General features: G+C 45.3%; 1 protein-coding gene across 1 annotated transcript in view; it reads left to right on the top strand.

Annotated features, from left to right (window-relative positions):
• The window catches only part of cyfip1 (cytoplasmic FMR1 interacting protein 1), a 232925-nt gene that overhangs the window by 126146 nt on the left and 82128 nt on the right, over positions 1-24651 (top strand). The window contains exon 24 of the mRNA XM_070892474.1: positions 9040-9127. Within this exon, the coding sequence (XP_070748575.1) occupies positions 9040-9127 (88 nt within the window). The remainder of the gene's footprint in view (positions 1-9039; positions 9128-24651) is intronic.

Genomic DNA, 24651 nt, shown 5'->3' with positions numbered 1-24651 from the left:
TCAGCGGCAACGAACGGCTTTCCCTCTCCCCCCCCCCCCCCCCCCTCCCGCTCAGTGGCAACGAACAGCTTTCTGCCCCCCCCCCCCCCACCCTGCTCAGTGGCAACGAACGGCTTTCTCCCTCCCGCTCAACGGCAACGAACGGTTGTCTCCTCCTCCTCCCCCCCCCCCCCCCCCCTCCCGCTCAGCAGCAACGAACGGCTGCAGAATTCTCCCTGGCTAAAGCACTTTCACACAGGTAGGAAGATGGTTTATTTAATCTTTTCTTTGCTTATAAATGTTTATTCAGGTTGGATTTATTTGTATAATATTTGTATAAGTATAAATAAGGATTTATTGTCGAATTTAATGAGTTCCCTTCCCCCCCACCTCGTTCTGGATGCCTCATTTGTAACCTGCGCCTGATTTTTTAATGTGTAGAACAGGTTTTTTCAGTTCTACAAAAATCTTCACTGGCGCCATTCTACTTTAGTTTGGAGTACATTTTCACTGTGGAAACTTTCAAATCAGGCGTCAGTGGCTGGACACACCCCCTTTTGAAGAAAAAATTCTGTTCTAAACAAGAACTGTTCTACCTGACTAGAACTGCAGAAAAAAAAATGTGGAGAATTGCGATTTCTAAAATAGTCCGTTCTCCACCAGTTGCTCCTAAAAAATCAGGCGCGAATCATGTGGAAACTTGGGCCCGTTAACTCTCTTTCTCTCCACAGATGCTGCCTGACCTGCTCAGATTTCCAGCATTTTCTGTTTTTATTTCAGATTCCAGCATCCGCAGTATTTTGCTTTTGTATTAACATTTCACAGGAGGGTTAGGAAACAAAATTTGACACTGAGCTACATGAGATATTCGGACATGTGCCCAAAAGCTTGGTCAAAGTGGTAGGTTTTAAAGAGCTTCTTTAAGGAGAGAAGCGGGGAGGATTAGAGGGGGAATTCCTGAGCTTGCATATTATTTACAGCATTGAAACCGGCCATCCGGTGTTTACGCTCCATATGAGCCTCCTCCCACTCTTTGTCATCTAACTCCATAAACATATCCTTCTATTCCTTTCTCGTATGTTATTGCATCTTTGCTTTTCCTTGTAGCCGTGAGTTCTACATTCTAATCACTCTCTGGGTAAAGAAGTTTCTCCTGAATTTCCTATTGAATTTATTAGTGCCTATCTTGTATTTATGGCCCCTAGTTCTGGTCTCCCTTGCAAATGGAAACATTTTCTCTACGTCTACCCTATCAAATCCTTCCATAATATAGACCTCTATCAGACCACCTCTCAGTCTTCTCTTTTCTAAAGAAAAGAGCCTCAGCCTGTTCAAACTTTCCTGATAGGTATCATTTTAGTAAAAAAAAATGTACGTTCACTGTTGAGGTGCAAAGCATAGATGCATTTAAGGAGAAGCTAGGTAAATAAATTAGGAAGAAAGGAATAGAAGGGAATGTTGATCAAGATGAAGTAAATAGTGGGAGGAAGCATAGACCTGTTGGGTCGAATAGCCTGTTTTTGTGCTGTAAAATAAGAACATAACATAAGAAATAGGAACAGGGGTAGGCCATTTGGCCCCACGAGCCTGCTCTGCCATTCAATTAGATCATGCCTTATCGAATCTTGGCCTCAGTACCACTTCCCTGCCCGCTCCCCATAACCCTCGACTACCTTATCGTTCAGAAATTTGCCTATCTCCATTTAATGACCCAGCCTCTACAGCTCTCTGGGGTAGATAATTCCAAAGATTCACAACCCTCTGCGAGAAGAAATTCCTCCTCATCTCTGTTTTAAATGGGCGACCCCTTATTCTGAAGTTGTGCCCCTAGTTTTAGATTCTCCCACGAGGGGAAATATCCTCTCTGTATCTAATCTGTAAAGCCCTCTTAGAATCTTATGTTTCAATAAGATCACCTCTCATTTTTCTGAACTCCAATGTGTATAGGCCCAACCTGTTCAACCTTTCTTCAGAAGACAACCCCTTCATCTCAGGAATCAACCTCGTGAACCTTCTCTGAACTGCCACCAATGCAATTAAATAAGGAAACCAAAACTGTATGCAGTACTCCAGGTGTGTTCTCACCAACACCCTGTACAGTTGTAGCAGATCATCCCTACAGTTATACTCCATCCCCCTTGCAACAAAGACCATCATTCTATTCGCCTTCCTAATTACTTGCTGTATCTGCATGCTAACTTTTTGTGTTTCATGTACAAGGATCCCCAGATCCCGCAGCATTTTGTAATCTTTCCCCATTTAAATAATTTGCTTTTTTATTTTTCCTACCAAAGTAGATAACCTCACATTTTCCCACATTATGGGCCCAAGTTTCGAACCGCGCCTAGAACGGCGCAGTCCCGACCTGGACGCCCGTTTTTCGCGCCACAAAGTGCGCCTAAAAAAAACCTCCGTATTCTCCACCTCCCTGCAGGTCCTCTGGCCCTCGGCGCAGCGCAGCAGGAGCTGTAGGGGGCGGAGCCAGGTCCCTGCGCTGAAAACAGTGCCGGGACCTCTGCACATGCGCGCTACAGTGGGCACGCAAGTGCAGTAACTCCAGGCGCCCGAAACTATGGGAGGGGCCCGAAGCACACAGCCCCTAGCCCTGGCCGAATGGCCTCACTGGGGCTGCTTGAAGAAGGCTCCTCCCACGGCCAGCTCCTGCTTCCTCCCGACTCGACTCCCGCTTCCCCCCCAGCCCCACGACACCCGCCCCCCCACCCCCCCCCCCCCGCGACACCCGCTCCGCTCCTCCCCCCCCGGCCCCCGGACTGGATCCGACCTGACCTCCCTCTCCCTCCCCCCGACCCGAACCAACTTCCCTCCCTCCCTCCCATCACCCCCCGACCCGACCCGACCCAACGCCACCTACCTGTAAATCTGGTGCTGGGGACGGGCCCTGCCTGAAGTCTCGGGCCCGGCCCGTTCAGCCTCCCTCCCCCTTCTCCTTTCACCCCCCCACCCCCCCCATCTCCTTCCCCCCCCCCCCAATCTCCTTCCACCCCCCCAATCTCCTTCCCCCCCCCCCAATCTCCTTCCCCCCCCCCCAATCTCCTTCCCCCCCCCCCAATCTCCTTCCCCCCCCCCCAATCTCCTTCTCTTCCCCCCCCAATCTCCTTCTTCCCCCCCCCAATCTCCTTCTTCCCCCCCCCCCAATCTCCTTCTTCCCCCCCCCCCAATCTCCTTCTTCCCCCCCCCCAATCTCCTTCTTCCCCCCCCCCAATCTCCTTCTTCCCCCCCCAATCTCCTTCTTCCCCCCCCAATCTCCTTCTTCCCCCCCCAATCTCCTTCTTCCCCCCCCAATCTCCTTCTTCCCCCCCCAATCTCCTCCTTCCCCCCCCAATCTCCTTCCCCCCCCCAATCTCCTTCCTCCCCCCCAATCTCCTTCCCCCCCCCCAATCTCCTTCCCCCCCCCAATCTCCTTCCCCCCCCCCCCCAATCTCCTTCCCCCCCCCCCCCAATCTCCTTCCCCCCCCCCCCAATCTCCTTCCCCCCCCCCCCAATCTCCTTCCCCCCCCCCAATCTCCTTACCCCCCCCCCCAATCTCCTTCTCGAATTTCAATCTTAGCGACAAAGAAGTCTGAGCTCCTCGCACTTGTTGGAGGTGAGTGTGGTGGAGACAGGGGAGAGGATTTAGCAGCAGGCAATAGTAGCTGGGGGTTATCTTTGCATTCCTGAATGATCCTGGAATAGTGAGCAATTTTTGCAGACAAGAGGAGGACCCAATAATGCTTTGTGGTCCAGCCAGTCCTGGCAGTGAATGGCTAAACCAGTTATCCACCACATCTGTTCAAGTCTGTACCCCGTGGACTTAAGGGAGTGAAGATGAGAGCTGTACCGGGAGAACGGCCAGGGCGAGAGGGAGTAATGGTTTTAATAGGGACTAGGGCATAAAAGTGGTGGTAAGGGTGTGATTGAGCAGATCGGTGGCTGCAGAAATGTCATGGTGAATGGAGATGGAGGTTGAAATCACCGCGGATGAGAAGTCGCTCGGTGCGGAGGCTGAGGGAGGAAAGCAGCGAAGATATCGGTGATGACATTTTTATCATACTTGGATGCGCGGTAGAGAACGAGAATTTTATGAGCGGTGAGAGGGGTGGGATAAGGTGAGATGTTCAAAGGAGGAGAAATTACCGGAGGATTCGGGGGACAGGTGTGATTTATTTTTACTTTGTTTCATACTTTTTTACTTAAGATATCCGATCCTTTACCCATATGCAATCCATGCTATCATTCTTTATAATAGGAGATCAATAGGTGGCAGTGGGGAATAATCATAATCACTGTGGAATAATCACAAATGGAGCACACTTGATGGGCCAAAAGGGCATTTCTTACTCGGCTTTATTTTTGATGGATTTTACTACAAACACTTAACCTTCTGAGGAAAGGTTGTCCAGAGTTTCTCCTTCCCCCTCAAAGCCAAGCACAACTATACAATACCTGCCAAACTTATGAGCACAGTTCAGATTAATTCCCAAACACTTCACTCATGCCCTCTGTAAAAGTCAGCTTCTATAGATGAGCCCACACTTCTGATGAACTGCAACTTGACCGTGTGTATGAATAATGAACGGTTACACTGTTGAGATATGCACTGGAATGGGATCTCTGAATTGACAGAAAAGCACATTGCTGGCAGGCCAAATAGTTCAACTACTTCAAATTTATTCGAACACAAATTTTTACACAAGCAAGAGTAAATCTGTCAAATACAGCGCTTAAAAGTTCTGAAGCATCAACACTTCTTTTAGTAACTTTAGACCATGAGCAATTACACTCAATTGAGTCCCAATTAGCCATGCCACAGATGAAGGTACAGCAAAGAATCTGCGACTCCATCCTGTCCCTTGATGTCTGAGCTTGCACAGTGGAAGAAGGCATGCTGTCTTTTACGATTAATCAAATATATTCCACTTCTAATTAGTTTCTGCAGTAACAGACCAGCGACAAAAAGAATTTACAGATCTAAACAACTTTGATTAAACAAGACTAGCAAAGCGAGATTTGACTTAATTGATGGCAGACAATGTTAACACTCGAGCGCTGGCCAAGTTACAGATTCAAAAAAATAGATAAAATAGAGAATTAAAAAATTTAAATGGGAAGCACCCAAGAATTTATCACTCTTTTATCTTGCATTATATGCTGTTGACCAGTTGCTTTCTTTAGCATGCCTTTACTTTGGCTCAAACAGCTTCGTAGACAATAATAAGTACTATTACTAAGTAACTACTTGTACGCTAGATCAATGGTTCTCAAACTTTTTTGATTGAAGGACCCCTTTTCAAATTGATTAGTAATCATATGTAAATTATAATACTCATAATGTGAAAGTGCTGCATGTAAAGAGTCTTTTAAGAAATTCGGTACTTATTTACAGATATCAGTGAAATGGGTGTGCCTTTTTTTTTTAAAAAGAGTTAAAAATCTGAGTCCCAACCCCAACCCATCCACTTCCGGTTTTAACGAAGGTGGAATGGGAGACGGACAGCCAATCGGCTCCCAAGAGGCGGTAGGCATTTTAAATATAATGAGGCTCCGTGCCACATGGTGATCCACCTTTTAAAATTTAACTGTGGGCGAGCAGGTTTCCCAGGCCTCAGCGAGCCCGCCAGCAAAAAGGAGGCGAGGACTGCTGGATCCATAGGTAAATGCCTTTCCACTTACCCGCCTCCAAATTAAAATTCTGGCCATTATCTCAATTGTGACCTCACCAGTTTAATAAAATTGACCTTAAGACATACCATAATACCGCATTAGTTTTGTTGATAACTTTGCATTGAATATATACTTGGTCAACAGTTGCATCCAAATCCTTTAGGCTAGACTTTCCACTTCACATCGCTGGCCTCGTGCCCATATATCGCCCAAAATGGCCTGCTGTCGCCCATTTTGACTGAAAAGTGGAAAGTTAGGCTGGAACATCGCCGGAAAATTCTCCTCCCAACTTTTGCTGAGGTGATCGCGCGCACATCGCCCAACCCAACTTTCGGCACATCGCCGGGCTGATCGCTCGCTGAGAACATCGCTGGAGAATAGTTGCTTTTCCTCACAGAACTGGGCACTACGGACGCCATTTTGAATGTCGGAGGAAGGAAGGATGCTGCTAAAATAGGAGAGCTTATAATTTGAGAGTTATTTAAGGGTCTTTTACTGATAGATCCACTCACATTTATATTTATATTTAATAATTATAATATTAGCTTTTATTTTAGTAGATTAGGCATTTTATTACTAAAAAGGGCATTTATAGCAAGTGAAATTAGTGATAGTGATGGGGCCTATAGCTTCTCTGCCATTACTTGTAACTGCTCACACGCTGAAAGGATCAATCGAAGAGGAGGCAGAGGAGGCGAACGTACAACTGACGAATGTACAGGGAAAAGCAATCTTACCTCAACTTGTCTGAAAACGCGTGTCTTAGGAGGCTGCGCTTCCGGAAGGAGGTCATCGATGAGATATGCCAGCTCATCAAGGGTGATCTGCAGCCTACCAACACCATCAGAACCGCACTGCCCGTTGAGGTAAAGGTTACTGCGGCACTATCCTTCTATGCATCTGGATCCTTTTAGGCTTCAGCTGGCGACATCTGTGGTATCTCTCAGCACGCCACACACTGCTCCATTCGACAGGTGACTGAAGCCCTTTAGGCTCGCAGGATGGAGTTTATAAGCTTCCCTGTGACCAGGGAGGCACAAACCAGGAGGGCTTTGGGGATTCTCGAGAATAGCAAACTTCCCCAAGGTGCAGGGAGCAATAGACTGCACGCACATCGCACTGAAAGCCCTTTTACAGAACCCGGAAGTGTTTCGGAACGGAAAGGGATTCCACTCCCTGAATGTGCAGCTCGTTGTTGAACCACAACCAAATAATCATGGCAGTAAATGCTACATTTCCAGGCAGTATCTGCGCATGTTTGGATGACCCCTGACCTCCCGCACTGCGGGAAAAGCTGTCCACCAAAAAAAACTTGCATGCGCAGAAGGCCGTTGCTTGGGAAGTTTTTGCCTTCTAATATGTCCTTACTATACAGTATAAACGCACACGAGGCCCATACTAGAGAGGATGTCAGTCTGTGACCAGTAACCTTTATTAGCCAGCACTGAAGTGATGAAGGTGGGTGGAGCTTCCCCTTTTATACCTGAAAGTCCAGGTTAGGAGTGTCTCCCACAAGTTCACCACCTAGTGGTCAATGTTCTCACGGTGTACAACTTAGGTCAGTTTATACATGGGTTACAATGACAGTTAAATACATGACACCTTCCACATCGCTGACCTATCGCTGGGCCCACGTAACATCGCTGACCTTCAACTTCGCCTATTTCACATCGCTGGCCTTTCACCGAGGCGAAAATCACGGACAAAAAAATGGGCAATATTCCAACGATCAGTAAGGCTGGAACATCGCCCATTTTTTGGGTGATAGCCAGCAAAGTGGAAAGTCTAGCCCTTTATCTCCATTGCTAAATGCCATCTTTCACAATACACACATCAATGGAACCCATAAGTCTGCCAGTGTTTGGGGATCTGTGTGTTTTTAATGTTACTCATATAGTGGAAAATGGAATAATTGGTTTAGAGGTGAGCATCATATTCATTTGTGATAATTAGTCAGATGTTCCCAGTATCTTTGAAACAACTGCTTTTTTAAGTTAGATTATCTGTTTTGTTTCACTTTGAATAGTTGTCCTCTTAACAGCTAACATCATTATGTTTTAATGCATATATTATTGCTTGTAACCCATTCATCTTGTCAGCTTTGTTTTTTTTTAAAGTCAGTTTTCATAACTTCACACAAAGAAACATTCATTTATTTTTGTCCTTGCTGTATTTTTAGATGTGTACAGTAATGTTTCTAGTTGGATGCCAGTATTCCATTAGCTTGCCTGCCATGTAACCTATTTTTTTGAAGAGCATTCCAGTGAATAATTTCGCTTTTAATAATTAAAGTAGTCTGCTTAACTGTGGTAAGGTATTTTGATGATGGATATTAGAATGGAAAGTTTTAGGGTTCCTTTCCTGCTGGCTTTGTCATTGTTTTTCCAACTTTGATGTCACAATAAGAAGTAACCTGCATTTATAAACTGCTTTATCACATCCTCGGGATGTCCCAGAGCACTTCACAGAAGGTGTCTCAAACAGCACATCGGTGCTACGATCACTTAATCTCTTTTTGGCCAACTCTCTGCCTTCCTCTCCTCCTCTCCTGTCGGAGTTGGCTGGTTATGGTTGCATGGGTGCCATCTGCCTTCCTGTATTTCAACCAAATGGCCATCCTTCTTGTGTGAACCTAGAACCAGAGTGCCAGCAAACTGCTTTGGCTCGGATAGCACTCTTGCCTCTGTGTCAGGCGGTCGTGGGTTCACGACTCACTCTGGAAACTTGAGCACATGCTGATATTTTCATGTGTTACTGAGGGAATGTTGGACTGTCAGAGATGCCATCTTTTGCATGAGATGTTGAACTGAGACCCTGCATGCTCCCGCAGGTGGATGCAAAAGACATTATTCGAAGAAGAGCAATAGAATCTCCTGGTGTTCTGGCCAACATTTATTCCCCAACCAGTATCATTCCAAAAAAAAAATTACCTGTTCATTTACCTCATTGCTGGTTGTGGGACATTGCTGTGTAAAAATTAGCTGCTGCACTTTGCATAAAGCACTTTGGGACAACTTGAGGATGTAAAAGGTGGTATATAAGTGCAAATTGACCAGGGTGGAGGGGCGGTGGTCTTTTCTAACAGTGGTCAGTGAATAGCAATGAGACTGATTTTCCCATTCCCTTTCCCCCACACCCCACACCCCATCGAACCCGAGGCACTGAAGCCAGTCACCAATACGGCAACCAAGATCAGCTTAAACTGAAGATCAAACCTGGATTCTGCCTGGTCGACTTAGCTGTATGGAGAGTTTTAACTATAGAAGAGCTTAATTTTGTGGATTTTTTAAACCTTAAATATATTTGCACCATGTGCCACACTAATAATGCTGATGCAAGAAAATAATGTATTGCTTTCAATAAAAATTATGTTTTTCATTATTATTCTTTCTCCCACAGGTTTGTGCGTACTATACTGCCCTTCTCCCAAGAGTTTCAAAGAGATAAGCAACCAAATGCACAGCCACAGTATTTATTTGGAACCAAGGTTAGTACATTCTGCTCCATGTTTTTGTTTTATTATTATTAATAATTGCTTTCATGTTATAGAGAACAAGTAAAAACATATTTTACTGTTGATTAATTATTGAAAAATTTCCAGTCTTTTCCAATCAGCAGAATGTTAATTCTCCATTTAATGGAGAATTTCTTTCATTTTGAGGAAAATCTTAACAAACCAAAAGTGACCAAGGCCTCAACATTCTCAGTGTTCAACAGAGTAGCCTAAATGAAATTCTGGAAATTTGTGTTGAATAAAATACATGAAACAATTTTTAAACTCCCATGAGCAGGTCTCTGTGGCATTGCTCACAGTAAGCTGGGGAAAATACCTGTATTATGCTTTTTTTAAAAAACCCATAGGTTGTATGGTGAAATGTAAAATATGGTGCATCTCCCAATTGTATTACTCATGAGCACAAAATAGGATCCCTTCATGTAATTGTCTCATTCTTATTGTCTTACCCTTTATTTTCCACTCTTGCATTGTTCTGTTTTCTCTTGGTTTCTCTCTCCCTTGCTGTCAAGCCATTGACTATGAATGAGTGAAAATCTAGCCCAATCTCTGGCTTTGTTTCTGACTCACAGAGACACTCTCACTTTCTGACTGCATCTGTCATCTCTGTGCAAGTTTGTTCTTCTGTATGCCTCGCGCGCAGTTTGTTTTTCTCACTACATTTTACACTCAATGCCTCGGGGCTCAATTTTCCACATTGCAGATTTTTGGCGTAGTTGAAGAGTTATGGACGTAGAAAATAGGTGCAAGAGTAAGCCATTCGGTCCTTCGAGCCTGCACCGCCATTCAATGAGTTCATGGCTGAACATGCAGCTTCAGTACCCCATTCCTGCTTTCTCGCCATACCCCTTGATCCCCCTAGTAGTAAGGACTACATCTAACTCCTTTTTGAATATATTTAGTGAATTGGCCTCAACAACTTTCTGTGGTAGAGAATTCCACAAGTTCACCACTCTCTGGGTGAAGAAGTTTCTCCTCATCTTGGTCCTAAATGGCTTACCCCTTATCCTTAGACTGTGCCTGGTTCTGGACTTCCCCAACATTGGGAACATTCTTCCTGCATCTAACCTGTCTAAACCCATCAGAATTTTAAACGTTTCTATAAGATCCCCTCTCATTCTTCTGAACTCCAGTGAATACAAGCCCAGTTGATCCAGTCTGTCTTGATATGTCAGTCCCGCCATCCCGGGAATCAATCTGGTGAACCTTCGGTGCACTCCCTCAATAGCAAGAATGTCCTTCCTCAAGTTCGGAGACCAAAACTGTACACAATACTCCAGGTGTGGCCTCACCAAGGCCCTGTACAACTGTAGTAACACCTCCCTGCCCCTGTACTCAAATCATCTCGCTATGAAGGCCAACATACCATTTGCTTTCTTAACCACCTGCTGTACCTGCATGCCAACCTTCAATGACTGATGTACCATGACACCCAGGTCTCGTTGCACCTCCCCTTTTCCTAATCTGTCACCATTCAGATAATAGTCTGTGTCTCTGTTTTTACCACCAAAGTGGATAACCTCACATTTATCCACATTATACTTCATCTGCCATGCATTTGCCCACTCACCTAACCTATCCAAGTCATTCTGCAGCCTCATAGCATCCTCCTCGCAGCTCACACTGCCACCCAACTTAGTGTCATCCGCAAATTTGGAGATACTACATTTAATCCCCTTGTCTAAATCATTAATGTACAATAAAAACAGCTGGGGCCCAGCACAGAACCCCCTAGTCACTGCCTGCCATTCTGAAAAGTACCCATTTACTCCTACTCTTGGCTTCCTGTCTGCCAACCAGTTCTCAATCCACGTCAGCACACTACCCCCAATCCCATGTGCTTTAACTTTGCACATTAATCTCTTGTGTGGGACCTTGTCGAAAGCCTTCTGAAAGTCCAAATACACCACATCAAGTAGTTCTCCCTTGTCCACTCTACTGGAAACATCCTCAAAAAATTCCAGAAGATTTGTCAGGCATGATTTCCCTTTCACAAATCCATGCTGACTTGGACCTATCATGTCACCTCTTTCCAAATGCGCTGCTATGACATCCTTAATAATTGATTCCATCATTTTACCCATTACCGATGTCCGGCTGACCGGTCTATAATTCCCTGTTTTCTCTCTCCCTCCTTTCTTAAAAAGTGGGGTTACATTGGCTACCCTCCACTCCATAGGAACTGGTTCAGAGTCTATGGCATTTTGAAAAATGACTCGATGCATCCGCTATTTCCAAGGTCACCTCCTTAAGTACTCTGGGATGCAGTCCATCAGGCCCTGGGGATTTATCGGCCTTCAATCCCATCAATTTCCCCAACACAATTTCCCGACTAATAAGGATTTCCCTCAGTTCCTCCTTCTTACTAGACCCTCTGACCCCTTTTATATCCGTAAGGTTGTTTGTGTCTTCCTTAGTGAATACTGAACCAAAGTACTTGTTCAATTGGTCTGCCATTTCTTTGTTCCCCGTTATGACTTCCCCTGATTCTGACTGCAGGGGACCTACGTTTGTCTTTACTAACCTTTTTCTCTTTACATATCTATAGAAGCTTTTGCAGTCCGTCTTAATGTTCCCTGCAAGCTTCCTCTCATACTCTATTTTCCCTGCTCTAATCAAACCCTTTGTCCTCCTCTGCTGAGTTCTAAATTTCTCCCAGTCCCTGGGTTCGCTGCTATTTCTTGCCAATTTGTATGCCACTTCCTTGGCTTTAATACTATCCCTGATTTCCCTTGATAGCCACGGTTGAGCCACCTTCCCTTTTTTATTTTTACGCCAGACAGGGATGTACAATTGTTGTAGTTCATCCATGCGGTCTCTAAATGTCTGCCATTGCCCATCCGCAGTCAACCCCTTAAGTATCATTCGCCAATCTATCCCAGCCAATTCATGTCTCATACCTTCAAAGTTACCCTTCTTTAAGTTCTGGACCATGGTCTCTGAATTAACTGTTTCATTCTCCATCCTAATGTAGAATTCCACCATATTATGGTCACTCTTCCCCAAGGGGTTTCGCACAATGAGATTGCTAATTAATCCTCTCTCATTACACAACACCCAGTCTAAGACGGCCTCCCCCCTAGTTGGTTCCTCGACATATTGGGCGATTTTTTTTTTTTTGTGCCCAACTACTCCAAAAAAAAAAATTGCAAACTTCCCTGTTTTAACTTGTGAATGTGGCCCGGTGCAGATTGTCCTTGAGCTCTGTGGATGGAGCCTAAGATCTGTGCCAAAAAGATTGGGTTGCCAGGGCAACGAGGGACACAAGGAGGGCTGAGACTCGAAAGTGAATCATACAAGACATTCTGGCCAGCTCACAGCAACCTGCACAAGCACCTTGCACATTGCAGCTACTTAAGGCAACAGCTTACCAACATGAAAATATTAAAGAATCTTTGTGCCAAAAGTCTATTCAGTTAACTAAGAATTGGAAAGGCCCTGTCGAGGAAATTTTAGCTTAAATTAACTCAGGCGGAGGCTTTCAGAGTCGTGCTTCGAGAGAATTTTATTTTACAAACGAGATATCTCGGAGAGCTTGCTCAGTCCGCACCGAGGCAAATACTCTGAATTTTACAAGAAAACCCGCTCTATCTTTATACAGTTGAAACAGGAATTTTATCTAAAACACACCACACAAGTACATTATTCATACATTCTTGTAAATGCAATCAAAGCAAGAACTTTATCTAAAACACCTCATATGAGCATTAATCATACATCCTGTAAATACAAAGGTCATTTCAGGAGGCAGACTTTTATCTTGTCCTTGCATAGTTTCTCCCTGTCCGTATTCTGATAAGCAGGGTATCTGGAAACTCATGTAAACACTAGATAGTCATGTATTTACAGCATTCTTTGTTCCAAGATCTGAGAGGTTTGGGTGTTTTCTTTTCTAGCTCCACTAATTTAATTAACTCAGCAAGAAGTGCACTTAACCCTTTCCTTAAAAATAGGGCTTAGATCATTTTCTTCCACAGGCCCCCACCCCCTCCCCCCTTGCTGGTGGCCGGTGCCGCTCCTAGCCCGGGCCGAAAGACCCCTCCTCCTCCGCCGGTGCCTCCTAGCCCAAACCAAAAGGCCTCCCCTGAGCCAGTGCTGCTCCTAGCCCGGGCTGAATGCTTCTCTGCCCCCCGCCCCCCCCCCCCCCCCCCCCACCCAGCCTCTGCTGTCCCGGCCGTAGAACTGGATCTTCTGCGCTGATTCTCTTACCTGAGCTGATTTTGTTAATTGCCCAGAAGGTTTTTCAGAACGGTCATATACGCTGTCTTTAAAAAAAAAAAAAAATTGTAGTTTGCCAAACTTGCTTAAATAGCCAGAATTGGCACGGGTGGCAGGTTACGCCCCCAATGAGGTTAAAAAAAAATCGTACCTAAGTGATTTACGCTGGCGCAGAAACTTGGAGATTTTAATTTACTCCCCAAAAAAAAGGAGCACGTCAAAAAAGCGGCGCAGATAATTGGGGAAAATTGAGCCCTTTATCTTCCTTTATATCTGTGTGTCTGTCTTTCTGTGTATTCTATACCTTTTCCTTTTCCTCTCATCTGCTGTGAGAACCTATTTGTCAGACACAGGCTCCAGACCTCTGCAGAAGTGACTGCGCCTTACTCTGGGGTGGGGGAAATGGGTTGTGTGTCATCCTGTCACGTTTGTGTGGAACCTGGCAGTCTGAATCCGTGTTGGGAGGGAGAAGGCGCTCGAGCTGGGATAGGAAGGCAACAGAGATGCACCTGTGAGTGTACTAATTAATCTTCTTTGTGTTCTGTGGCCTGTCTATGTTTGTCCTGATTAGGTTGGAGCTTATTCTCTGTTAAGAAAGCATAAACTTGCATTTACATAGAATCTTTGATGTCCTCGGGACATATCAAAGCACTTCACAGGCAATTCATTTATTTTGAAATGTAGTCAGTCTTTTTTATAGGCAAATGCAGCAGCCAATTTGCTAAGTCTCAAACAGTATTGAGCATCAAGACAAGATAATCTGCTTGGATGGTGTTAGTTGAAAGATAAATAAATAATAGGCGGGTGAGACCTCAGTATTATGGGCTCAATTTTCCACGATGCCGTTTTTTTGCGTACTGCAAGAGTTATACCTTTTTTTTTGGTCCCGACTACTACAAAAAAATAACTAGCAAGTTTCCCTGTTCTATTTTTTGAAATTGGTGCCGCGCAGCCGGTCCTTTAGCTTCGCGGAGTGGAGCCAAATGTCTGCGCCAAAAAAACTATGCCCCCTCCCTTCTGCGCATGTGTGGGAAAAAATGTTTTTGATGTGATTGTGATGGGCGTACATACCCAGTACAGCTCCCAGTCTGCAATCGGCCATTTTTGAGGAGCCAGTTGTGTGTGAAAACTTTAATTCTCATTGGAAAAATCGGAGCTGTAATACAAGTTGCAACGCGGCTCAAGGACCAAGAATTTCTTAGAGGTTGAAGTGGAGGCACTAGTTACTGTAATTGAGGCCAAATGGCACGAGCTGGACACCAGTGGAGGTCACAAAAGTTTAACCAAAAGAAATGAAGAAACGCTGGAACCAACTTGCAGAAGATTACTGTGCAATGGTGACCACCCCGAGGTCTGGAGGCCTGTCCAAATAAAAGTGGTAGGACTTTGGTAAAGTAGTTAGTGTAAGTAATATTTTCATTTCTTCAATGGAATTGCAATTGTAAATCTGACCATCTGTATATGTCTCACACAGCAGAAAGACACCCTCTCTCAAAAGTTACATTTTCATCTTTGCAGAGGAAGATGGCACACAACAAAAGGGATTGAACTCGAACAGGAGGAGGCCTGGCAAATCTGCAGCCACTGGCACCCTTGGAAGAGAGGGTCACTGCTTTGATGTGTCCTGCCTGGAGAATAGCAACCACCACTGCACAAACTGGGCCTACACTCAAGGGTAGAGGGTAAGTCCCTCTCCCTTTCTTGCGGGCTTTCCTAAATGTTAAGTCCTGCGCGGACTAGCCATGCCTCGGTTCATGGGGATGTCCCCGTCAGCTTTGCTTCGGTTGAAACAATGTGCTATCATTTATCGTGGTTCTTCAAATGAGCCTGCTGCCTGCGCTATGTGTGTGTAATGATGCCACCCTGCCCCCTCCTCTGCTGCTAACCATTTGTCTGTTCTGTTATATGTTGCAGAACTTGAGGACCACCCTGACTAGGCTGAAGCCGATGGAGAAGAAGGTTCAGACACGGACAAGCTTGAAGAGGAGAACATCTTCCAATCTCACCTTCCAGACCAAGAGCATGGGGGTGAGGGGGAGGTGATGGATGAAGCCCACACTTGTACTCATTCTGGTGGAGGTACAGGTGCCACCCATTGAGGTGCCAGGCCTTTTCCTGATTGGTATGAGTGTTGGTGAGATATTCCATGGTTTCTCACAGTCCAAGGCTGGGGATTCCAGTGCGGTGCAGCAAGGCACACCCAGGGCTCCACCGTCCAAGGCTGCGGGACCCAGTGGGATGCAGCAAGGCACAACCAGGGCCGCTCCATCCGAGACTGCGGGTCCCAGTGGGATGCAGTGAACCATACCCAGGGTGAGGAGGGGAAGGAGAGCTCAACAGAGCTCTCTTGAGGTGCAGGAGCCAACAAATGTGGTTCAGATGATGGCAATGAGTGCGGATATTCTTACACGATCACTCCTGGACACCATCAGTGGGGTGGGTGTGATGAGTTATCTGGACTGTCAGGAGAAGTAACACCACTCTCACGAGAATTGGGAAAACTGTCCGGGAATGTCGCAGGCAGCTGATACAATGTCGGTGCACATGAAAGAGGGAATGTCGCAGGTAACTGACACACTGTTGGTGAACTTGAGGAAGGGAATGTTGGAGGTAGTTGATCCACTGTCAGGGCACACTATGGAGGGAATGTCGGAGTTATCTGCTGCACTAAGGGAACACGCCCGGACCTCTGCCTATTGACAGAATCAACTGCCACTCCCACTCCAATCCCCAGACCAGCCTCTGAAAAGGCCCATGCCGGCCCTCCACATTACCAGCTGCCCCCCCCCCCGCAATCCCCCCTCCCTCCGGCCATCAAGAAGTGTGCAGTACCGAGGTGGTTGAAAGAATAAGCTTAGTACCAACCTGAGAAATGCTGTGCCACCGTCTGTGGGCAGGGATGGAGTCACCAAGACCAAGCGCAGCGGGCGGTTTTAGAATAAGGTGGAGGAGAGATGGTTGCAGCCTTTCTTTGCTACTGTTGTTATTGTTGTTACTGTTGTAATTGTTCTCAAATTAAAAGTTTTTTGTAAGTTATGTAAATTTAAAAATTTGAGTTTGTACGTGATCTTAGCTGAACTTTAAAGTTTAATGCAAGAATATTTTTATTTAAGTTGGGTACAAACAAGTGTTTGTTTAACTTTTGAATAAAATGTATTTTCAATTATAACTGCATAATTTCCATGAACACAACACAACATTACGGAACCGGTCCAAACCTTAAACATGGTCCATTTGAAATAGTTGCCGCTGAGCCTTCAGGCAGCAAAGCATTCATGGATGAGCTGCTGGCACTAGGCTTGAGCAATCATTAAAGGGGCACGACAGCCCACCCTCCTCCAGCGTCGTGCTCCAGGTTCAGGTAGTTGCATGGCTTCCTCGTCGTCATCCTCCTCGTCATCTGCATCTTCCTCCTCATCAGCCACTCTCGCCTCAGGTGGGTCTTCTACTACCAGCTGCTGCTGCCTCATGATGGCTAAGTTATGCAGCATGCAGCACACAACAGTGAACTGACCAATAATCTGAGTGGAGTATTGCAAGTAGCCTCTGGAATAGTCCAGGCATTGGAAACGCTGTTTCAAGATGCCAATGGTCCTCTATTATGCTGCGTGTCGCAATGTGCGACATGTTGTATTCCCGCTCAGCTTCCTCTTGCGTCGGGGCTTCATGAGCCAGGTGGCGAGTCCGTACCCTTTGTCTCCCAGCGGCCAGCTCTGCCCTTCTGGCTGCTGCTGAAACATGGCAGATAAATGCATCATGGGTGCTCCCAGGATATCTCGCATCAACTGACATGATGTGATGCATGTCATCACACACGAGCTGCACATTAACAGAGTGGAAGACTTTTCTGTTCCTGTACATCTTGGAATCCTCCAAAGGTGCTCGCAAGGTGATGTGAGTACAATCAATGCAACCCTGTACCTTTGGGAAGCCAGCAATCCTGGAGAAGCCCACTGCCCGTTCTTGCATTGCCTGGGCGATCATGGGGAACTTTATGTAGTCATTCCTCCGGACATATAGTGCAGCAGTCACCTGCCAAATGCAGATATGTATTGCATGTTAAGAAATGACACACGCATCCCCAGTTGTGGCCTGGAATGATCCAGATGCATAGATTGAAAGTGCAGCTGTAACCTTCACTTCAACTGACAAAACAGTCCTCCTGATGCTTCTAGTTTGCAGGTCTGCTTTTACTAACTCACAGATTTCGGTTACAATTTCTTTGCGGAAACGTAGCCTTCTCTCTGTCTGCATCACTCAGGTGCAGATATGAATGCCTGTCTCGATATATCCGACGTGGGTAAGGCCTCCTGCCCATCACCCTATGTGCTCTTGAGTTTCCTCATGTGATGACATTGAATCAATCGTCTCCTCCGCAACACCATCATGCGGAAGGCTTGTATGAGGTATGGCATTGTCATATTGCACCCATGATTAAATTGTACCTTTACAAGAAGCTCAAAGCAGCAGGGCAAGCTTCTTTGTTCTCCCTCTCCCCAGGGTCGACGTCATAGTATGGATTATAACCAGGTCTGCGCATGCGCAATACGCTTGCTTAGAACAGGAAGCTAGGCATTCAAATTAGGACATTTGGGGTAACCAAGTCTAATGTAATTTTTTAATTTTAGATTTTTTTCAAAATACCACCCCACCACTGACTGACCGTCTCCTCACTGGGCTCGAGGATCGTCCGGCAGAATTGCTCCCTCACCTGGACACATGAGCGCGACTCTTTTTCCCCCCCCCCCAAGGCTTCTGATGCTGCTGCATACTGTAAGGATTCTCATTCCTTCAGTTCGGCTTCTACACACACCCAACATTCCCCCAGACTTCTTGTGAAGCCGAGCCCGTGTCCGGGCGAGTGACCGATTCTGTTGGCCGACCCTCGAGCCCAGTTTGGAGACATTCAGTGGTGGTGTGGCACTTTGGGGGAAAAAATCCAAAATTGAAGAATTGTATTAAACTTTCGGTTTCTGCATTTTAAGTTTGAAAAAAATTAAGCTTCATGATGCATATTTAATGTGTTCTTGACTCCCTCCAAAACCTCACCTAAAAACAAAGTCATCTTTGTGCGTCGATTTTTTTTTAAGGTGCGCTGCTTTTTCTAAACCCTTCTGGGTTTTTTGGGAGTGGTCACATATTCCGTCCTCGGAAAAATGTAAGTTGGCCAAACTTGCATAATTGTGAAAAACTGGCACAGACATCTGGTTACGCACCCTATGATGCAAAAAAAAACTAACCTAAAAAAAATCGTAACTAACTGAGTTACACTGGCATACAATCTTTGGGAAAACTTGGATATTTTAACTTGGGCCAAAAAAGCGGCACGCGCCAAAAAAACAGTGCAGATCACTGGGGAAAATTGACTCATTCAAAAGACAGCATCTCTAACATACAGCACATTCTCGTGCTACACTGGTGTTAGCCTAGATTAAAGTGCCCGAGGTCTGGAGTGGGGCTTGAACCTATGACTGCCTGACTTATTAATACTATATTTACACACACACGCATTAGGATACGACTTTATTTGTGTTGGAATTGTATGAGCTATTGAAGTTCAGGACCTGAGGCATGGGGCCAGGGAAAGAAGTTAGGATGACTTAGAAACATAGAAACATAGAAAATAGGTGCAGGAGCAGGTCATTCAGCCCTTCTAGCCTGCACCGCCATTCAACGAGTTCATGGCTGAACATGAAACTTCAGTACCCACTTCCTGCTTTCACGCCATACCCCTTGATCCCCCGAGTAGTAAGGACTTCATCTAACTCCCTTTTGAATATATTTAGTGAATTGGCCTCAACTACTTCCTGTGGTAGAGAATTCCACAGGTTCACCACTCTCTGGGTGAAGAAGTTTCTCCGCATCTCGGTCCTAAATGGCTTACCCCTTATCCTTAGACTGTGACCCCTGGTTCTGGACTTCCCCAACATTGGGAACATTCTTCCTGCATCCAACCTGTCCAAACCCGTCAGAATTTTAAACGTTTCTATGAGGTCCCCTCTCACTCTTCTGAACTCCAGTGAATACAAGCCCAGTTGATTCAGTCTTTCTTGATAGGTCAGTCCCACCATCCCGGGAATCAGTCTGGTGAATCTTCGCTGCACTCCCTCAACAGCAAGTATGTCCTTCCTCAAGTTAGGAGACCAAAACTGTACACAATACTCCAGGTGTGGCCTCACCAAGGCCCTGTACAACTGTAGCAACACCTCCCTGCCCCTGTACTCAAATCCCCTCGCTATGAAGGCCAACATGCCATTTGCTTTCTTAACCGCCTGCTGTACCTGCATGCCAACCTTCAATGACTGATGTACCATGACACCCAGGTCTCGTTGCACCTTCCCTTTTCCTAATCTGTCACCATTCAGATAATAGTCTGTCTCTCTGTTTTTACCACCAAAGTGGATAACCTCACATTTATCCACATTATACTTCATCTGCCACACATTTGCCCACTCACCTACCCTATCCAAGTCACTCTGTAGCCTCATAGCATCCTCCTCGCAGCTCACACTGCCACCCAACTTAGTGTCATCCGCAAATTTGGAGATACTACATTTAATCCCCTCGTCTAAATCATTAATGTACAATGTAAACAGCTGGGGCCCCAGCACAGAACCCTGCGGTACCCCACTAGTCACTGCCTGCCATTCCGAAAAGTACCCATTTACTCCTACTCTTTGCTTCCTGTCTGACAACCAGTTCTCAATCCACGTCAGCACACTACCCCCAATCCCATGTGCTTTAACTTTGCACATTAATCTCCTGTGTGGGACCTTGTCGAAAGCCTTCTGAAAGTCCAAATATACCACATCAACTGGTACTCCTTTGTCCACTTTATTGGAAACATCCTCAAAAAATTCCAGAAGATTTGTCAAGCATGATCTCCCTTTTACAAATCCATGCTGACTTGGACCTATCATGTCACCATTTTCCAAATGCGCTGCTATGACATCCTCAATAATTGATTCCATCATTTTACCCACTACTGAGGTCAGGCTCACCGGTCTATAATTCCCTGCTTTCTCTCTCCCTCCTTTTTTAAAAAGTGGGGTTACATTGGCTACCCTCCACTCGATAGGAACTCTGGATCAGTTCCTATCGAGTGGAGGGTAGCCAATGTAACCCCACTTTTTAAAAAAGGAGGGAGAGAGAAAGCAGGGAATTATAGACCGGTGAGCCTGACCTCAGTAGTGGGTAAAATGATGGAATCAGAGTCAATGGAATGTTGGAAAATGACTGTCAATGCATCCGCTATTTCCAAGGCCACCTCCTTAAGTACTCTGGGATGCAGTCCATCAGGCCCTGGGGATTTATCGGCCTTCAATCCCATCAATTTCCCCAACACAATTTCCCGACTAATAAAGATTTCCCTCAGTTCCTCCTCCTTAATAGACCCTCTGACCACTTTTATATCCGGAAGGTTGTTTGTGTCCTCCTTAGTGAATACTGAACCAAAGTACTTGTTCAATTGGTCTGCCATTTCTTTGTTCCCCGTTATGACTTCCCCTGATTCTGACTGCAGGGGACCTACGTTTGTCTTTACTAACCTCTTTCTCTTTACATACCTATAGAAACTTTTGCAATCCGCCTTAATGTTCCCTGCAAGCTTCTTCTCGTACTCCATTTTCCCTACCCTAATCAAACCCTTTGTCCTCCTCTGCTGAGTTCTAAATTTCTCCCAGTCCCCAGGTTCGCTGCTATTTCTGGCCAATTTGTATGCCACTTCCTTGGCTTTAATACTATCCCTGATTTCCCTAGATAGCCACGGTTGAGCCACCTTCCCTTTTTTATTTTTACGCCAGACAGGAATGTACAATTGTTGTAATTCATCCATGCGTTCTCTAAATGTCTGCCATTGCCCATCCACAGTCAACCCCTTAAGTATCATTAGCCAATCTATCTTAGCCAATTCATGCCTCATACCTTCAAAGTTACCCTTCTTTAAGTTCTGGACCATGGTCTCTGAATTAACTGTTTTATTCTCCATCCTAATGCAGAATTCCACCATATTATGGTCACTCTTCCCCAAGGGGCCTCGCACAATGAGATTGCTAATTAATCCTCTCTCATTACACTTACATTTGGGACTATGGCTGGAAAGGAACACAATTTCTGTCGAAATAAAATTGAGTTTGTCCATCCTTTCGGTTTTCTTCTCGTGACTATTAATTTTTTTTGCAGAGTTTGTTTTAAAGTTAATAAAAATTATGGTTTCTTCATTGTACCTAGAGGCTCAGTGCCAAACAACAACTTGCATTTATATAGCGCCTGTAATGTAGTAAAACGTCCCAAGGACTTTCAATGCAGGACTTGCTACTCAGGATCCCAAAAGGCGCTCTCCTGTTTGTCACAGGTTGCAAACTGGTGCAGCATGCTGCAAGCCCAGGAAACATTGGCAGGAAAGCCCAGGTAATCACTGCTCGCATGGAGAACCTGGTAGAACCCAGGCCCCAGGGATGAGGATAGTAAGGTTGTATGCAGGTATTTCGGAGATGAAAAAGGTAGGGTTACGGTTAAGTTTAGTGATTTTGAAAACATTTTTCGAGAGAGGTGGTCAGTGGTTGTAAAACCAATATAGCTGAAATTCGAGTAACATTTTTTGTGTTTGGTCAGTTGCAGGTTTGTGTTTGGTAGCTTTGTAATTAAAAAAAATTTAATAGTTTATTTGCTTGTTTTTACACTGTTTACTCTGTTGATTTGTAACATTTGCTACCCAACTCATCAACGGATATTTGAACTAATCAACATACTTATTCAGTGTATAATAATTGCCATGATTATTTGAGCCAATTGCAATTTTTTCGCTTACAGGTTTGTAATGCCAATAAGGAATGTGACACTATAGATGTGCAGTAGGTACATGACTTTTGACTATTACGGTGGTACCTTTGCTAAGATAGCCTGGGGCCGAAATTGCCCCTTTCTATAAGGCCCGTGTGCGCCTGAAAGCGGCACCCCCAGGTTGTTGGGGACTGGCCTCCGAGTCGCTGCGGAGGGGGCCGCCATTTTAGATATTGCCCTTCCTCAGTTTTGGAGCGATGTCGGGGACTGCTCCGCCTGTTTTCCCGCTGCGTTGTGCACGCGCCTACCCCTTACCAACCGGCAGCGACCCCTTCCCGAAATTTTCCCGTTCAAAAATTGCCCCATGAGAGCAGCGCTGCCACCAGTCGATGTCACTGATAGCTTTTGCTGTCGGTACCCTTTGTGTGGCTTGGTGGCACGGCCGCCGTTAAAGGGGAGGTGCCGCTGCCAAGGACTCCGTTTTTTTTTGTCGGCCAACTGCCAGATCGGGCCGACCATTATGCCCGCGGGTTCGGCAGCTTGACAATCCCCTCTTGGGCGCCAGGTCACTGGCCCAGCCGAAACACTCCCTGGTGGCCCAGTATTTGCCACTGAAGTGGCTGCAGAGTTCGCAGTGGCCCTCCCCTTTAACATGACGCTGATGACTTCGAGGGTTGGCAACTCCCACTTCCACTCCGCTAGTGGCGGCTACTCCGACGCGACCGCACTTCTGCCCCTCTGCCTACACCAACACTGCTCCGACCGGAAACATCACCCAAAAAGCCGGATTTCTCCGGATAGAATGCCCCATGCATTAAGGTGGACGGAACGCTTCAAGAGCGGTAGGTGCGACTTGTTTCAGGCAGTGAACAATTTCGGCCCCTCCCCACTCAGTTTTTCAGGCCTTGTATCCAAGTTCAAATGGCAATCATTTTTTAAGTAGTGACTTGTTTGGGATCTCAACAACAACTTGTACTTATATAGCGCCTTAACGTAAACGTAATAAAACAAGACGCATCACTGGAGCGTCACCAAACAAAATTTGACACACAGCCACATACAGATAGAGCATCCGAAATCTGGGAACCTTGGGACCGAGGCCGTTCTGGATTTCAGATATTTCCGGATTTCTGAACGTCTTTCCGACGTCCCGAATCCAGAAACACCCGGGCCGAAATAAGGGCGGGGGCGGTGAAGTGGGTGGGTGGGGGGGCAGAGCCTGGGGGGTTGACGGTTCAGCAGTGTCGGCTGCGGATTGAGGGTTTTTAAATTCTCAGGTTACTTGATCTGTATAATTATGCTACGTGATTAGATATTGAGCTTATTAATAGTTAAATGTTTGGTAGTCCTTTTGCCTCTGTGCCGTGCTTGGTTCTTTGTTGCAGTCTAATATGATGAAAGAAGGCAAACCACCTTTTTAAGATGTGTTAAGATGGAATAGATATTGATGTATTCAGCAATTCCTTCTGTGGTGCTCCCACAGGAGAGGAATGGATTTGGACTGAATCTAGTCAGCAGGCTTGAACTGATGTGTGGCTAATGAAACACTATTGAGCTGTAAATTAGACTGCTGGAAATCGCAGCCATTCTGCTAAAAATCGGCAGTTGCTGATGCATTATTTAAAGAAAGGAAAACATGAAAGTTATTGAACAAGGTGTTTCATTACTGCGGCCGATTGAGAATGTTTTTGCAAAATCCCCAAGAATAAAAAATCACTGTTGCTCATTGACTGAAGGTGAATGTAATTGCAGGGTCGGCGCTTGCTATTGAGTTGATTTGTACTTGTAGAAAGGCAGCCTCACAGCTTTATTTCATCTGTTCTTTCCTTCTGGTTAGAGAGAAGTGATTCTGCTACCATTCAACCGTTTTGTGATGTGTTAGCTTATTTTTGTGCACTTAATTACCTAGACTTCGAATCCTGTATGTTTTATGTAACTGCCACTTTAAAATGACTTCATATATAAGAGAATATTGTTCATATTCTCCCTAGATATGTTTATACAGGTGCTTAGGGACTATCAAAATCAAGGCTTATTGATTTATAGTGGCTGAACAAGCTAAATTCTGTTTTTATTAATGGGATTGAGGATTTTTGCCAGTGTTTTGACATTTAAGCTCCAAAATCTGTCTATTTTTCTAAGAAAATGTAGTCGATGGCCTTGGTAATTCTGAATTAAGTGTGCAATTTAAATGTCAATCTCTACAACAAACGAAATAAATTCTGATGGTTGATTTTCTGTTGACCAGTACCCTTGGCTATTCCTCAGTCAGCTTGACTGACTTCTTTATAGTATAAAATCATAAGATTGAATCTGAATTTGGTCACTTTATTGCAAAATATTGCTGTTGCAAGAATTGTCAATTCATTCACTGTGCAAAGTCTAATCCTGCTAATTTGAAGTCAATTAATTTAAGTGACAGCTGTGGTTCAGTGGCTAGCACAGTCACTTCTGAGTCAGAAGGTTGTGGTTTCAAGTCCCTCTCCAGAGGCCTGAGC

The sequence above is a fragment of the Pristiophorus japonicus genome, chromosome 10 (genome assembly GCF_044704955.1).
Source record: "Pristiophorus japonicus isolate sPriJap1 chromosome 10, sPriJap1.hap1, whole genome shotgun sequence".
Lineage (NCBI taxonomy): Eukaryota > Metazoa > Chordata > Chondrichthyes > Pristiophoridae > Pristiophorus > Pristiophorus japonicus.
Note: the sequence above shows the minus strand (reverse complement) of the source record. Positions and strands in the feature narration are given on the sequence as shown.